At 42.6% G+C, this 15345-nt stretch overlaps 1 protein-coding gene and 1 long non-coding RNA gene across 6 annotated transcripts in view; one reads left to right on the top strand and one right to left on the bottom strand.

Moving 5' to 3' along the window:
- Positions 1-15345, bottom strand: part of REV1 (REV1 DNA directed polymerase) — a 91911-nt gene that overhangs the window by 7778 nt on the left and 68788 nt on the right. For all 4 annotated transcript variants that reach the window (XM_040623571.1, XM_040623569.1, XM_040623570.1 and 1 more), the window contains 4 exons: positions 12871-13025; positions 10394-10513; positions 4103-4323; positions 3681-3853 (listed from right to left, as the gene is read on the bottom strand). In XM_040623571.1, the coding sequence (XP_040479505.1) occupies positions 3681-3853; positions 4103-4323; positions 10394-10513; positions 12871-13025 (669 nt within the window). The remainder of the gene's footprint in view (positions 1-3680; positions 3854-4102; positions 4324-10393; positions 10514-12870; positions 13026-15345) is intronic.
- On the top strand, positions 1462-15339 carry LOC121101054. 2 transcript variants are annotated; one of them, XR_005833024.1, is made up of 4 exons: positions 1462-2244; positions 3401-3572; positions 14441-14619; positions 15071-15339. It is a non-coding gene; the product is annotated as an uncharacterized LOC121101054 (long non-coding RNA). The 2 variants fall into 2 exon arrangements; XR_005833025.1 differs by lacking the exons at positions 14441-14619; positions 15071-15339 and adding an exon at positions 4162-4300.

A 15345-nucleotide genomic window follows, 5' to 3' on the forward strand; every position in this document is an offset into this window, starting at 1 on the left:
TCTTCCTATTGAGTAACCACAAAGCTAGCTGCCACCTTCACATCTGCTCACTGCAGGCAGGAGACGGGAAGATCTCTCGTGGGGCCAACTGACAAGCATAACAGCAAAGACCACAGATACATACAGGTGTGGTAACCAAAGACCAAGCCCCTCAACCGCTCGTCTGTGGTGAAGCCCACTGGTCCACATGTCCTACTACGAATCCAGAGGTTCCAAATAAAATTTCAGAAGTTCATATATGAACAGAAAGCCACGACCTATCAGACAGATGGCTGAAGAAAACCTCTACTATAAAAGCAATCAAAAGAAAGAAGGAATGGGGAGAAACAAGTGACAAAGGGAACGGAAGAATATTTAAGAGATAAGAGAGAATATGGCATCTGTGAAATAACATATTTATTTTTAAATGTCCCCAAAATAAAAATACTCAGAAGTTTAGAATGTTGGTAGAAGTAAAAAATTAATATTGATGAAGTATCTGGCACAAAAACAAAGACCAAATAAAATTCTGGAACTGCTGGGGCACCTGGGTGGCTCAGTCGGTGAAGCGTCTGCCTTCGGCTCAGGTCATGATCCTAGGGCCTGGGATCGGGTCCCAGGTTGGACTCCCTGCTCAGCGGGGGGTTTCTTGTCCCTTTCCCTCTGCCCCTCCCCCAGCTTGTGCTCTCTGGCTTGCTCTGTCAAGTAAATAAATAAAATCTTTAAAAAAAAAAGAATAGGCAATCAAAAGAGCACTGAGCTTCTCAAGAGTAATCCTGAAAAAAAGATGACAATGGAGTCTTTAAATGAGGAAAAATGATTTCTAACTATGACTTTTAAGTCAGCAAAACTACTGAGCACGAGGACAGACAGGTTCAAAACAATTTACACCCATGCATTCTTTCTCACTAGATACTAGAAGGAGACAAGGGATCCAGGAAAACAAGGATCCTACACAGATCACAGAGAAGGGACACCCCTTGACTCCCACTCTGCAGTACGCTGCCAACTAATCCGGATTGCAGTGGCACGCTGGAGGGCCCCGAGACCGCGCTCCGAGAAAAAAGATCAAACAGGTGACTAACTGGTGTACTGAAACACACTCGGAGGGAATTTGGGGATAAAACTCAGTGGCGAATTCACAAAAAAGCCAACAAACAAAACAAGATGCTCAGGAACTCCAGGACAAATTCCACACAAAAGGGAATGTGGTCGTGGCGGACTCTACTGACCACGTGCCGCGCGCCCACGGCCGCCCTCCCGGAACAGCGCCGGGCAAAGGAAATGCACACACGGGGGCAACAGGAATCGGCAGTGGAAAGAAGTCGTGCAAGGGACTGTGTGTGCAGGAGTACAACATTCAAATTGAAAACACATATATACAAAAGAACGCCAAGGTGGGAAAATTCTTTCCCCAAAGGAGAACTGTTAAAAGAAAACTTTTCCTATGTCATAATCAAGCCACAGATCTTGACTTACATACGGCTCTTTGATACGCAGTTTAAAATGCGTCCTTTCCCTTACGGTACTGTAACCTGTCAGAGTCTGGGAGGCACAGGATTGCGACGCAGCTTTTGATCAAGGCCAACGACAAGAGGTAACAGAATCCTGGAAAGTGGAGTACCACTTCTGGACCCCGCCCGACAGCACGGCAGCTGGGCCTCCAGCAGGGCCCACGGATGGTTTCTGTAAAGGGCCAGAGAGCAAACCGCTGTGCTTCACGGTCCCCCTCACAGGCTCTGCTCTTCACCAGCTTTTACGTAAGTATCATTCCTGGCTCAAACAAACCACATAAACACAGGCCCCAGGCTGGGTATGGCCCACAGGAAACAGTGTGCAACCCGGGAAGTAGAGGAAATACTCGGTCACTGGTAGGATATTTCCTAACCCCTCACGTACAGCGTTCCTCACGCAGTTAGAGCACCACCGAAATGTTAGGTGTAAGTTAATGGTTTACAACTCGTCTGCATGTTGGGAACATTTATAAAATTACACTTGTTTTGATTAATCGTGTGCTCTTTAACATTATCATCTTCTCCAAAGTAAGTATGTTAAGGGCACAGTAAAAGGTACACTTGACCACCAGCCACACAGCAGACTGTGAACAGCCCCGTGGTTACTCAACCGAGTCCTCACTTCGTTAGAGATGAACATTGAAATATTTGCGGAAGAAATGACATGGTATCGGAGATTTGCTTCAAAATCACTGGGAAGAAGGGGAGGAAGGGTGCTATTGGAGGAGTTGACAGCAACCACTGGAATCAGGTAACGGGTTCACAGGGGTTCATGCTACTGTTTTTCCGACTTTTAAATGTTCTAAATTTTCCTAATAAAATTGTCTTAAGTTCAGGACAAAAATGGAACAAACACCAACAACAGCAAGCAGATACTGTGTTTACAAAAAGGCTATTATCCTTCAACTGGGGGCCGGGGGAATAAAGTATAATCAATCCTCGTTTTAATGTTAAAATTACATTTTTGGAGTACGTGATTCTCCAACAAGGACTGAATGAAGGCCGATTTTCTTATTAAGATTAGAGGGAGTGAACCCCCAAATATACAGTGCTAAGTAACTATAAGATATTTAAAAACGCATACATGAAAAGAGGAAACTCTACTGCCAGTTCTCTTTCCAAAGAAAAATTACTTCATTTTTGGATGATCCTTCCCATGTATCTTAAATCAAGCTTCAAATTACGTTCCCAGAAAAGGTACTAATAAACTAGATCTGATTTTCCCATAGAAACCATGTGTAAAAAGATCATTCTATTCCAGAGTTAAGGCCTAACAACCAACTTACTATAGAAATGATCACTAACATTGTATTTAACTATCATTTGAAAGACGGGTATATCATAATGTTTATTAAAATAGGTAAATATAACAGTTAAAGATTACCAACTGCATAAAAATATATTTTATAAATATGTTTCACATGTAATTTATAATCCTTGTTTTCATGGTGAACAGATGTGTGACAAAGCTGGCAGCTGCCTGTGACCAAGAGCAGCCCTCTCAGGACTTCTGGCAACATCACCATACACACAAACTAACTGGTGTGGTTGGCATAAGCTAACCCTTATAAAACCTTTTTTTTTTTTTTAAACACACAATTATGTGTGGCTTTCAGGGTCAGAAGTCTCCACGCTTCCATTAATTTGACATAAAACACAGTGTGCTGTTGGTATACAAAATGGTACACAAAAATAAGTATTTTCTTTTGGTCACGAACTTTACATGAAGTTTCGTATTAGCAGCCCTCACATTAAAAAAAAGGGGGGGGGCGTTTTAAATGCTTTCTATCAGTTTGCAGAGACTACAGTAACTAATCATTTCAGAAACAGAAGCCATATCTCCCTAAATAAAGCGAATGTCTCATTAAAATCACCTTCTGAATCACGGTGCTGACCTTTCCTTCTAGGACCCTGTTGCCACCCACAACCGTCACCCCATTCCTTCTGTCCATGCACAGAAGCCCACAGTCTGAAGACTCCCTCCGAAGGTCAAGCACACAGGGTCCCGTGACCAGCCGATCCTGAGGGCAGTGACTCAAGGGCAACGGCCTTGGGCTGAGCATCCGATTACATCAAAGCGTAAGATCTTTATTCAGACTCTTCCTTGGTTTTCTTCTTTTTCCTATTAATTGTAATAACCTGCACCGAAATATCAATTAGCCAAACTCCTTTTACACATAAGCTTACCTGGCAACGTTATCACAAATGCCATGGCCTCCAAATTTCGCAGTTTCGATTGGGGCCCCAGGCTTTCGCACCATGACTTTGAGCGTCAGGCGTTTACCCTTCACACCAGCAGCCTCAAGTCGTCGCTGAATTTCTTCTGAAAGATTCAGAAGAAAAGCTTCTGCTTCTTTTGGCTATGGAAAGAGAAACAGAAAAACTCCCACATTATTTTCCTATACACCGAACAATTCTCAAGTATTTTCACATTCAAAATCAAACACGGATACTCTTTATAGCCTGCAAGCTGTAGGAACAACAAGAGTGTCAAGTCTTCACTTCAAGCAACAAGAGTCTATGAGCTAGCTGGAGAGATGGGACTAGGCAAAAAGATAAACAACAGTTAAAAAAAAAAAAAAGGATAGAGCTCGTTAAGAGACTGGTACCTGGGTAAATCTTATTCCATAGTTGATCTCAGCTGAAATAGATTTTCTTTCCTTTTCAGTTCGAACTGGTCTATCATCCAAACCACGGCAGAATCTATAAAGCATCTGACCTGTTTTGGGACCAAATTCTTTTTGGAGTTTTGCCATTGTCATATATTGCAAGTCTCCACAAGTTTTAATTCCCAATGAGGTCAACTTGGATTCCATTGAACGTCCAACTCCTAGAAAAGGGGATACGTATAGTTCTTCAATTCTGCACATAAACCATTGAAAACAATTTAGCAATGTGAAGGAACTATCATTCACCCACAAAACAACTAGTTTCAAATAACCTCCCTTACAATTCTTAAGTGACACAGCTGAAGCACCTCATAGACTAAAGAACTGTTTGGTGCAAGTGTCAGTAGTTATTTCCAGAACCTACTCCTCGATCTGACTCCCGATATCGGGGAACCTTCGCAAATATGTGTAACTACGTAAGTTCTCAGCAGAACGCCATCTTTATTCATTACTGAGTAATATCAAGATTTCTATCCTATTCGCAAAATAAACAAATGAAGTTACAGACGTTTTTACGCGGGCCTACAGTAGGACCTACGTGTGAGGAGACTCACGAGGGTTAGGGTAAGGGCCACACTTCACAGGGCTTCAGCCTCACTCTCTATGAATGGGAACTGGAACAAGAACTTACGACACAGGTCCAAACCCAAAAACGTTATTGCTGTCATACTGGATGGAGGTTCCTAAGCAAAGGGGCAGTGGGGGCAGGACAGATTTCTTTTACCAACAAAGATTATCTCCCTGAGAAGGTCTCAACCCTCCTATAGCCGGGCCAGCATGCAGCCCAGTCCCTGCGTCCTTCTCTTCCAGATGCCAGGTTTGAGCCTCACCTGGAGGATGCTAATGAGTTCTCTTGCTCTCACTTTGCCCAAAATCTTAACAAAAGTACACATATCTAGGAGAGAGACTTAAGAGTAAACTAAGGAAACTAAAATTCTGACCAGAATGGTCTGCACACTCTCAAATCAGTAATTTCCACCAATAAGGAAAAGACTGTTTCTGGTCTTCTGCAGGATCTGGCGGGAGAGCTCAGAGCGATGTCGGCCATGTGCTCATCACTCGATCATTTTTCTTTTTTAAAGATTTTAGTTGAGAGAGAGGGAGGGAGAGCACGCACACACGCAGAGGGAGCAACAGGCAGAGTGAGAAGCAGGCTCCCCGCTGAGCAAGGAGCCAGACACGGGACTCAAGGACTCAATCCCAGGACCCTGGGATCATGACCTGAGCCAAAGGCAGATGCCCAACTGACTGAGCCACCCAGGTGTCCGATCAATCGTCATTCTCCTAGCGGCTATTCTCTGAGTGGTCTTCAGTAGAAGGTCTAGTCCAGGTTCTGCCAGAAGCAGCTCTTGAAGCAGTTATGTAGGACACAGGGTTAGGAGGTTGTCAACCTTACAAAAGATCTATGGCCACAGAGGTGGGTAAGACAAGTTTAAAAAGAAAAGCTATTCCCTCGTGGATGAGATGAAAGGTGTTAAGGGCACTGCCTCCCGTCTGTGCCACTTTAAAGTTCAAGTACGAAGGGAGAACAAGAGTCTGCTTTAACATCACCAAAATCTGCCAGAGGAATACCACTTACAGGAAGGTAAAATTCTAAGTGAAACCCATCTGAGTGTTTTTTAAGATGGAGAGGAGAAACCCAAGGTAAGAAGAAAATCATACACGAGGCTGGCCGAAGTCAGACACTCTATACAGTATTCATCGTTCAGGAAAGGTTTTTTTTGTCTCTTTTGTGCCATTCCACACTCTCAAACTGTGATCATGATATTTCCCTTAGAGATCTGGAAAGCTGATACGTTCTCACTGACTTGCAAAACCAGCAAGACGCAATAATCCTGGATTAATTTTATGTGTGCTGGCGTGGGGCAGGGGGAAAACCTATCGTTTTTGAGAATATCTTCAATACAGTGGAACAGAATTATTATTCACTAGTTGGTACAAAAGAAAGGCTAGCATATTAAATACCACCAAATTAACCACAATCAACCTAATCTAAGTAAAGTGTCCCTGTAGGGAGGAAGGAAAGACCCTGTCCGCTGCAAGCTCATGTAATGAACTGGAAAGGACCTGACGTCGAGTGGGAGAGGGAGGCACGTGGGGTGGCAGCCCACCGACTATACTGAGTGGGGAGGAAAAATTAATAAGCACCAAAACCCTGACAGGGTTGTTAGTTTAACTGCCTGCATCACGTAAGCGTTTATAAGGAGAGGAGGCACCTCTAAGGACACTCAAATTGAGTGCAGCCACTTGAAAGGGAAAAAGTGAAGGAAAACAAGCTAGCTTAGAACCAAATCTCCAAGGAGAGAAGGAAAAAAAAAAAAGGATGTGGAAGCTCCTGGTAAGCCACGGGGACAAAGCCTGGCTTTCTGTCCCTGAAGGGGAACTATTACTCTAAATTAAAAACAGCCAGTAATGTCTCCTCCCCTGGCATCCAGACTTGACAGTACAACAGAGACAAGGAAGAAGTCTTCAAGAATACAGTGTTCGCCATCTGTCTGAATGAGCACCGTCCAGAAGTGATGATGGAAATGTTCTCCACCTGTGCTGTCCGGGCCAGTAGGCCCCGCCACACGAGGCTGCCGAGCACCGTAACATGGCTAGCGCACACGAGGAACTGAATTTTAATTTTATTTGACTGTAATTAATTTAACTTGAAATTTTACTAGCTTCACTTAGCTACTGGTTCCCATATGAGAACAGGGCAGATCTTTCTGTCCGCCTACACGGCCGTGGTGTCTCTCTGAGAATGGCCAGCGGCCCAAACCCAGCGCGAGCTGAACCAGGTGCAGAGGTCCTCAGGGTCAGGGCACATGCATGAGGTGAAAGGCCTGGCAAAGACCCAAAAGAACTCATAGAAACAGGTTACTGTATTTAAATAGTCGGAGGGGATGATCCTTTCTTTCATTAAATTAACAGATTTCATTAGGTAATTTATTTATTAGTATAACATACACTCATTATTCTGTAGAGTTCCCTAAAACGTAAACATAGTAATGTGTTTTCTCCTTCTCATGTAGCTACGGTAACCGTGTATACTGTGCTGGATACACTGTGTGCCAGGTAAACATGTATGGGCACAGTGGGCCAAAGAGAGCCTGTACAGGACGACAGGTGAGCTGTAGCCATCCAGTTTCTGGCTATTGGTTAGAGAGCGAAATTGCCCCAAAGCACGTTCCCCAAGATGTCAACAGGCACTACACAGTCGTCGTCAAATACCTGCGGGAAATCACTGCTTTTTTAACAAAGATAAATAGATCTCTTTATTGTAACAATTCTCAACTTTTACTAAGCAGGCTCTCTACCAGGGATGGTTCCCCCATGCATGCGAAATCTTTTTTAATTTTTTTAATTTTTTAATTTTTTAATTTTTTTTTAAAGATTTTATTTATTTATTCCACAGAGATAGAGACAGCCAGAGAGAGAGGGAACACAAGCAGGGGGAGTGGGAGAGGAAGAAGCAGGCTCATAGTGGAGGAGCCTGATGTGGGGCTCGATCCCAGAACGCCGGGATCACGCCCTGAGCCGAAGGCAGACGCTTAACTGCTGTGCCACCCAGGCGCCCCTCGAAATCTTTTTTTAAAGGGACATAACCTGCATTCTATACAGCACGCTTTGGGAAAAGATGATAACAATGCCATCTTCATACAGCTCTAACAAGGTGACATTTCGGGTGCCTTCACAAAAGGTCCTCAATCTATCTGATTAAGAACGTGGGAATCTGATAAAAGGCAACAGACATAAGGAAATCACATGAAGAATTCTGGGTGGATACAACCTGGTTTTGAAGAAGAGAGGAGGCCTCATGGGAAGGTGGCTTGCCAGAGGGAGCCAATCTGGCTGCCCTCCCACTATATTTTGGACATCCCTTAGGAAATTCAAGGCTGTGCTTAAGAATTTGACCAGAGGGGCGCCTGGGTGGCACAGCGGTTAAGCGTCTGCCTTCGGCTCAGGGCGTGATCCCGGCGTTATGGGATCGAGCCCCACATCAGGCTCCTCCGCTATGAGCCTGCTTCTTCCTCTCCCACTCCCCCTGCTTGTGTTCCCTCTCTCGCTGGCTGTCTCTATCTCTGTCGAATAAATAAATAAAAAAATCTTTAAAAAAGAATTTGACCAGAACATGGAACTTCACACTCGCCCTTCAAGAAATAAAGTCCCCCTAGTCAGCAAGCAAACTAAAGTGAAAGGTTAAGGGGCGCCTGGGTGGCACAGCGGTTAAGCATCTGCCTTTGGCTCAGGGCGTGATCCCGGTGTTCTGGGATCGAGCCCCACATCAGGCTCCTCCGCTATGAGCCTGCTTCTTCCTCTCCCACTTCCCCTGCCTGTGTTCCCTCTCTCGCTGGCTCTCTGTCAAATAAATAAATAAATAAAAATCTTAAAAAAAATAAATAAATCAAGTGAAAGGTAAGATTACTAGGTTCGGGAAACACACACTGTGTATAAAAAAACAAACCACCAAACAAAAATGATTCAATGTAAAGATGGTGTTAGAGACTGAATGTCTCTAACATTATTATAACATAAATTCTTTTGTTGAAATCCTAATACCCAATACCTCAGAATGCGACTGTAATTAGAGATGGGCCTTGAAAGAGGTAATTAAGGTAATGAGGTTGTATACAGGTGGGTCCTAATCCAGTATGACTGGTGTCCCTGTTAGAAGAGATTAGGAAACAGACGTATAAATAAAAAAAGACCATGTGACAACCCAGGGAGAAGACGGTCAATCTACAAGCCAAGGAGAGAGGCCTCAGAAAACAACTCTGACAACTCAGTCTTGGACTTCAAGCCCCCAGAATCCTGAGAAAATAAATCTGTGTTACTTAAGCCACCCAGTTGGTGGCATGCTGTTATGGCAGCCTGAGCAAGCTCACAGAGATCGCTGCTATGGAAGTCTGAATGCTATTTCACACGCAGCTTTACATACACTACGCCAGCTCCTTCTTCGAGAAGCCTGCAATAAGATGTGCTATTAAAACTTTAAATTCTACTGTCTAATAAAGTAATTTTCTAGCTTGATTTTTATAAGGTTAATTATTCTTCCAGTTTAATCTCAAACTGACCAACAAAATGTCCTATTTCACATTACGAACACTAATACATTGTTTTAAGTTATTTACTAGGGGGTCAGGAAGGTTTAAAACTAACCTACCATAAAATGGCATTTTGGTCATTTAATATTTGATAGCCTGTAACAGAAATTTCTAAGTTGCTTCAGACATACTTCTATTAGGTTTAAGACTATGCATCTAAAAATATCACTAAATCCGCTCTTCACAAGCAAATGAATTAAAAATAACTTTCACTGAAAATGTATGGGCTTGAATTTTCCCCACCACAAACACACAGGAGCTTTGTGAAACAGTGTGTTTTTTAACAAATAGGAGGATTGTCTGAAACAGTATCAAGGATTACAGCATGGTTTAGGGAAATTTCTTAGAAAGAGGAATCCACCATAGCAAGCAAATCTCAGTATCTAGTAACTGTGAAAGGACCTGTCCTGTAATTATTGTGAAATGAATCGTTCTACACAAAAAATTACACCACCTCAAGGTCCCAAAAGGGCAAATGTTTTTCAGTTATAATTAATTACATTTGATAGTTTCTTTATGGAAAGATTTTCACAAGCTAAGTTAGTCACACAGTAACTACACAACAATATAAAATAACCAAACATCCTGGCCCTTAGAGAAGAAAGGTGGAGATGGACATTTTACTTCTACCTCTGAGTTAGCAAAACATAATACTTAGTCTTTAGGTTTTATTCTTCCTAATAGGATCCATACATTTTCTACTTTTAAAGCTATTTGCTTACTAAACTCAGAAACCTGTCATGAGTCCATCAGTATAATTTTATAAATAGGGGAAGTGATTCTCAGAACTTTATAGTTGGCCTAGAAGTACACAATTTCAATTATGATTTAAAGGACCAAAAGTCAATTTCATCATATTCTCTTTAAAATGATTTCTAGGAATTCCCTGATCTTGCCACTTGAGAAACATTTAAAGTAAAATATGTGAGAAACAGAAGTAAAAGGTAACATTCAGGTCCTGATTAGTCAACTGAAGGGATTATTCATTGAGGAATTCCAAATTCTATTTCTCATGGCACTCAATCATGGATAAAAAAATCTAACTCCTGTTTTGGAAAAGAGAGTAACGTTGTAAAACTATGAAAAGCATTAATAGATTTTTACAATAAACCAAAGTTAAAAAGCAAAGCTCTGTATTTACCTGGTAGATTACTAACCAGCTGGCCTCTGATAAAATCATCTACTTCTTCTGGTTTTAAGTGGTACTGGCCATCTGGTTTTGCTTTTCTAGTTGCCATTCTAGCAAGGAGAATATTAGAACCTACAAAGTTAAAAACAAAAACAGTCTTCAAGAAATATTCACCACAATTATTTTTAAATTTCTTAACAAAGACATCTATCTACAGACAGGTTACCTATCAAAATTTCTTTCAAAAACAATGAAAATAAATAATCTGCAATTCTGATCATTTCAAATACAGTACAAAACTGGCAGAATTTTGTTAAATAGGACAGATTATAACCTGCAACGGATACTGGAGAGGGGTTTTCTTCTGTTCCCAAACCGAATGTCATTTCGACGTTTCCTACTCTGGTAAAGGAAGGGAGAAAGCAGTCCCTGTCCTTGTGACAGGATTTGCAGGCATCGGGGGCAACGATCAGAAATTCCAGCATCCTGCCGGTGCGTCCAGGCTGAGCAGGGAAATAAAGCCAAAGGCAGGCTACTGGACGGCGGGAAAGGAGCATGAAGAACCCAAAGTCTCACTATACAATCAGGACATGTGCAGTGGAAACTGAGGGTAGGAGAGTCTTACAAGCAGACAGTGTCAGCGAGGTCCCAGGTGGTGTGGACATGCAGAAGTAAAGCAGAGCAGAGGAAAAGCTACAGGGGTCAGAGACGGTGTCAGGGCTCTGTGAGAGGAGGACATCACAATTTATGGAAGACTTATAAAAAGAACACGCCTCAGTTTTACGAAGACTTATGTAAAAACTATGTGTTTCCCTAGAATAAATATGTAGATATTCATGAAGAGAAAAAGTTCTGCAAAGTCACACCAAAACGATATAAGTGGTGAGTTGTGGAGAGGCAAAAGGGGCTGAGGAGTGGAAATGTCACATGGGATTTTTGTTGTGACTGCGTGATTGAACTTAAAAGAATGTACTCATATTGTCACACCTGTAAATTAAAAAGTACAATTTAAACAACTAAACCCATGCTAGATACTGGAATACAGAAAATAAGCCTAAATGAACGCTGAGAAGCATCTGCAGGACAAAGACAGGGAGTAGAACTGGAGGAATACTGTGAATGTATGAATCGAGTTTTTTATTTTCTGTATCTTACGATGTTTTAGTATCTTAAAATTCTTGCTGGCTGGGGGGAGATGGCCCTCCCAGGGCCAGCCAGCTTCTAAGGACAGCAAACAACTAACTCCCTTAGGAGTGCACCTCTCGCATGCAAGCCAGCCACCCCCAACCATCTCCTTATCGAGCTCACACACAAAGACAGTATTTTCCTGCCCTACATGATTCAGGCTGGGTAGCAGGCAACTAGAGATCCCCGCTTATAGCCCTAAGACCACAGGAATACCCAAAATAGTGAATCCAAAGCTGTTTACTCCACTCTGCCCAGCTTTCCCCACAGAAACCCCAGTAAAGGCTCTGGCCTAGGATTTCCCCTTACTCCTGCTTCTGCCTCCTGACCCAAACTGGAGGCTTCCCCATGTGGCCCTACGTGGTACGGCATGCCCTCTCCTCTTCTTAGCAAGTGTAAAGAATAAAACCCTTTCCACAGCATTGGCTGCTCTGTCTCGTCACTCAGTTCTCTCCATAAATTAAAATCCCAAGGGTACAAAATTGAACAGGGAATTTCAGAGGAAGGAGGATTTCTGAATGAGAATGGAGGAGTGGTTGGAAATGACAATGACAAGCTAAGAGGAAGTTACATCTACCTCCCACGCCTGGGACGTACAGAGTACTGGAGAGAACACAAGTAAAGAGATATCCTGGCAAGAGCTCCTGAGTACAGCATGTTCAGAAAGAAGGTGACTCAGGGAAGCTGACGTATCAGACAGAGGCTCCAGAGGGCACAGCTGCACGAGCCAACAAAGCAAGGACAAGTGATGGGAGCGGCTGAGGAAACTAAGTACAAGGATTAAAGATAAAACAGCCAAGGGCTGGGGAGAGACAGGACCATCACTGAGGGCCACTCGTTGATAAGGGTGACTTCTGGAATTGAGAGTGAAGGAAGGACTGGTCGAGCACTCCAGGAAGCTGAAGTTCCCAGTAACCGAACTGCAACAAGGCTCACAATAACACTTAACTCTACACCCCCCCAACCACCCTGCTTTAAAGGAGGCTTTGGCTCACTTAGAAAGAGTATGTTTACAACAAATACTGAATTCACTTCTCCCCATTTTTGAAAGACTAGAACTATTCCAACTCGTTCACCCCGAAGACGGTATTCTCCTGAACCATCTACTTGCCTTCCTAACACTTCTAGCTCACGTGCTGCACAGGTGTGAGCGATGCTAAGGAGGGCCTTAGAAGTCAGAGGCCTACGCAGAGCGGTGAAAAACAAAATCTAGAAAAGTCACTCCTAAAGATTAAATGATATTCAGTGATCACAAAGCAATGCTTTGAGTAAAACAAAGAGTACAAGGTAAGCTGGACACCAACCAATTCCAACAGAGGCTGCGCATTTCGTCTGGTCTTTGATTTCCATGCGGACAGCATTTGCAAATTCATCAGGAGTCAGTCTGGTCTCTGCAAGGATCTCAGTGATGTCTACCAGCGCTTCATCACAACTGACGGCTTCGATGTTATGGGTGTAGCTGTCGACACACAGTAAAGGCAATGAATCACCCGGCAGCTTGCCCTCAAGGAGACACAAATGTGGCAAAGTCCAGTCTTCCTCCGGCATCTTTCTTCACATTTCCTTGTAAGACTTAAAATGCTAAAAAGTATTAGCATTTTAATTGAAGTGGCCCAAGTGCCATTGTTTGGTCACCTTTTAACTGCAGAACTAATTAATTAGTATTTTCTCATTCTCCATACTAACTACCAAAAATACAGCAGAAATTATCATTCCAGTTCTCTATACTGAGGATACCTTTATAAAGCTCTGAATAGTTGAAAAGTAGTGGGTGAATTAGAACTGTCATAATATTTAATCTAAAAACTATTCAAACATGGTTTACCAGAATCCTAAACAAAAAAATCACATACGCCAGTCCAATAAGTAACTGATTATCTCCTAAACAAAAATACCACAATTAAATACCGTTCACTATAGCAGGCCTAGATATGGGATATAAAGGCCAGTCACCCCCAAATACCTGTCTGAAAGGACACCAACTACATTCCCCAAATTTGGAAATACTGTGGGTTTTGGTCATGATCTACCGACACAAAGGGCTTGTTTTAACGAGCTAGAGAAGAGGAAAAGGAAGAGCAGAGTTGTCCTGTCGCTCCAAAGCTAATTCAATATGCAGACCACAAACGGAAGGCAACCAGCAAGGCCTCAAGGTCAAAAACGTACCTTCAATAATCTGCATGGTAATGTATACTACGCCTTAGCTCACCTACGTCTTACTGCAGATTTCAGACAGGAATAATTGGCTATAGTCGTTCAAGAATAAATAGCTGTATTCATTTAAGAAATGAGTGTTTTGTTTATGCCTAAATGAAGGATGAAATCTGTAAGAGCAGAGGGGTATCCCTGACAGAAGGAATTCTGCTTCCCACTGCAAGCTGCCCCGAGGCGTGGAGAATATGAAGTCGAGGCAGGATTTCCAAAGGGTGGTAGGAGAGCAACACTGTGCACTTTTTCCCCAAGCACAGCCACATGCCACTGACAGTGTCTCCACAGACTAAAGGATCTCAGGACTAGCATGTGTCATGGCTCTCTTTCAAATCGTCCCGATGTGAGATTCAGGCTGGCAGCTTGCCTGAGTACCTTGATGCTCGGGCCGCAGAACACGGTAGTACACTACCCAGCTCCGTCATCCACTCCCAGCCCTCATTCGAATGCTTCTATTGACCTCAGCTCTGGAACAGGATTTAAAAACCACACTTTCCACTTGGTAACACCAACATTCCCACAGGTGATATCTTCAGGACAGCTATGATTATAAATGGCTTATCATTCAGCACTCAGACCTACATACTAACGCCAGATAACTTCATCTGTTCCTTTTATTTTCTCTCTCCTGCTCAAGTAGAGATCAGATCTTGTTTCTCTCTTTAGGACCAGCTGCATCAACAGCTATTTGTACTTAATATATTGATACTCAATAAATATTCAAAATAACGCATAAGAAGGGAGAGGAAGAGGTGAAGACAGAAGTGCAAGACGTATCTCTTAGAACATTAATGCGCTCCAAAGGCCGACAAACCTTGACCTACTGTCCAGATGCCTGTTTTGAAGTAAGTATTTCATGGAACACAACCACACACCCATTCACTAATTTCACTAATATATCTGTCTGTGGCTTTCACTTCATACAACAGAGTTGAATTTGGAACACAGACCTTATCTAGCCCTTTAGAGAAAAAAATATGCCGACCCCTGCTTTAGAGCATACATGGCCTGTCATAGACTTATTTTAAATTTTGAGCTTTGAATTAATATTAAATATACCCATACTGTAAATATAATCTCCTTTTCTCAAGCCAACTAATCAACCACACTGAAACTATTACTAAAAACTAACTTTTATAAAAACTAACTTTTGGCATACCTAATCATTTTAGAAGATAAATGGTTTTAGAGTCTCTACTCGTTAACTCATCAATTCTAACTATAAACAAAACTATAATTCAAATGTAATAAAAGAAAATAACCAGATTAAAAAATGCCAATCCTTCGTCTGGCCAGTTCCAGAGGAAGAAAATGAGAGCCGCGGAGTGGAAGCTGTACAAGAAGAGAACCCATTTCCACACATCAGGGAGCATCGGAACAGTCTGAGCAGTGCCAACATGTCCCTTAAGACTGAGCTACTGATTACTGGATTGGCCGAGGAAAGGGCTCCTGAAAGAGAGAAGTGTCCAGCAAAAGTGGCTCTGACACCCTAAAGAACACCAGACCCTCTTCACTATTAGATAAAAGAAGTAAAAGAGGAGCCGTGGAAGTGGCCGCAGCGTTCACTGTAC

The sequence above is a fragment of the Ursus maritimus genome, unplaced genomic scaffold (genome assembly GCF_017311325.1).
Source record: "Ursus maritimus isolate PB19 unplaced genomic scaffold, ASM1731132v1 scaffold_6, whole genome shotgun sequence".
NCBI lineage: Eukaryota > Metazoa > Chordata > Mammalia > Carnivora > Ursidae > Ursus > Ursus maritimus.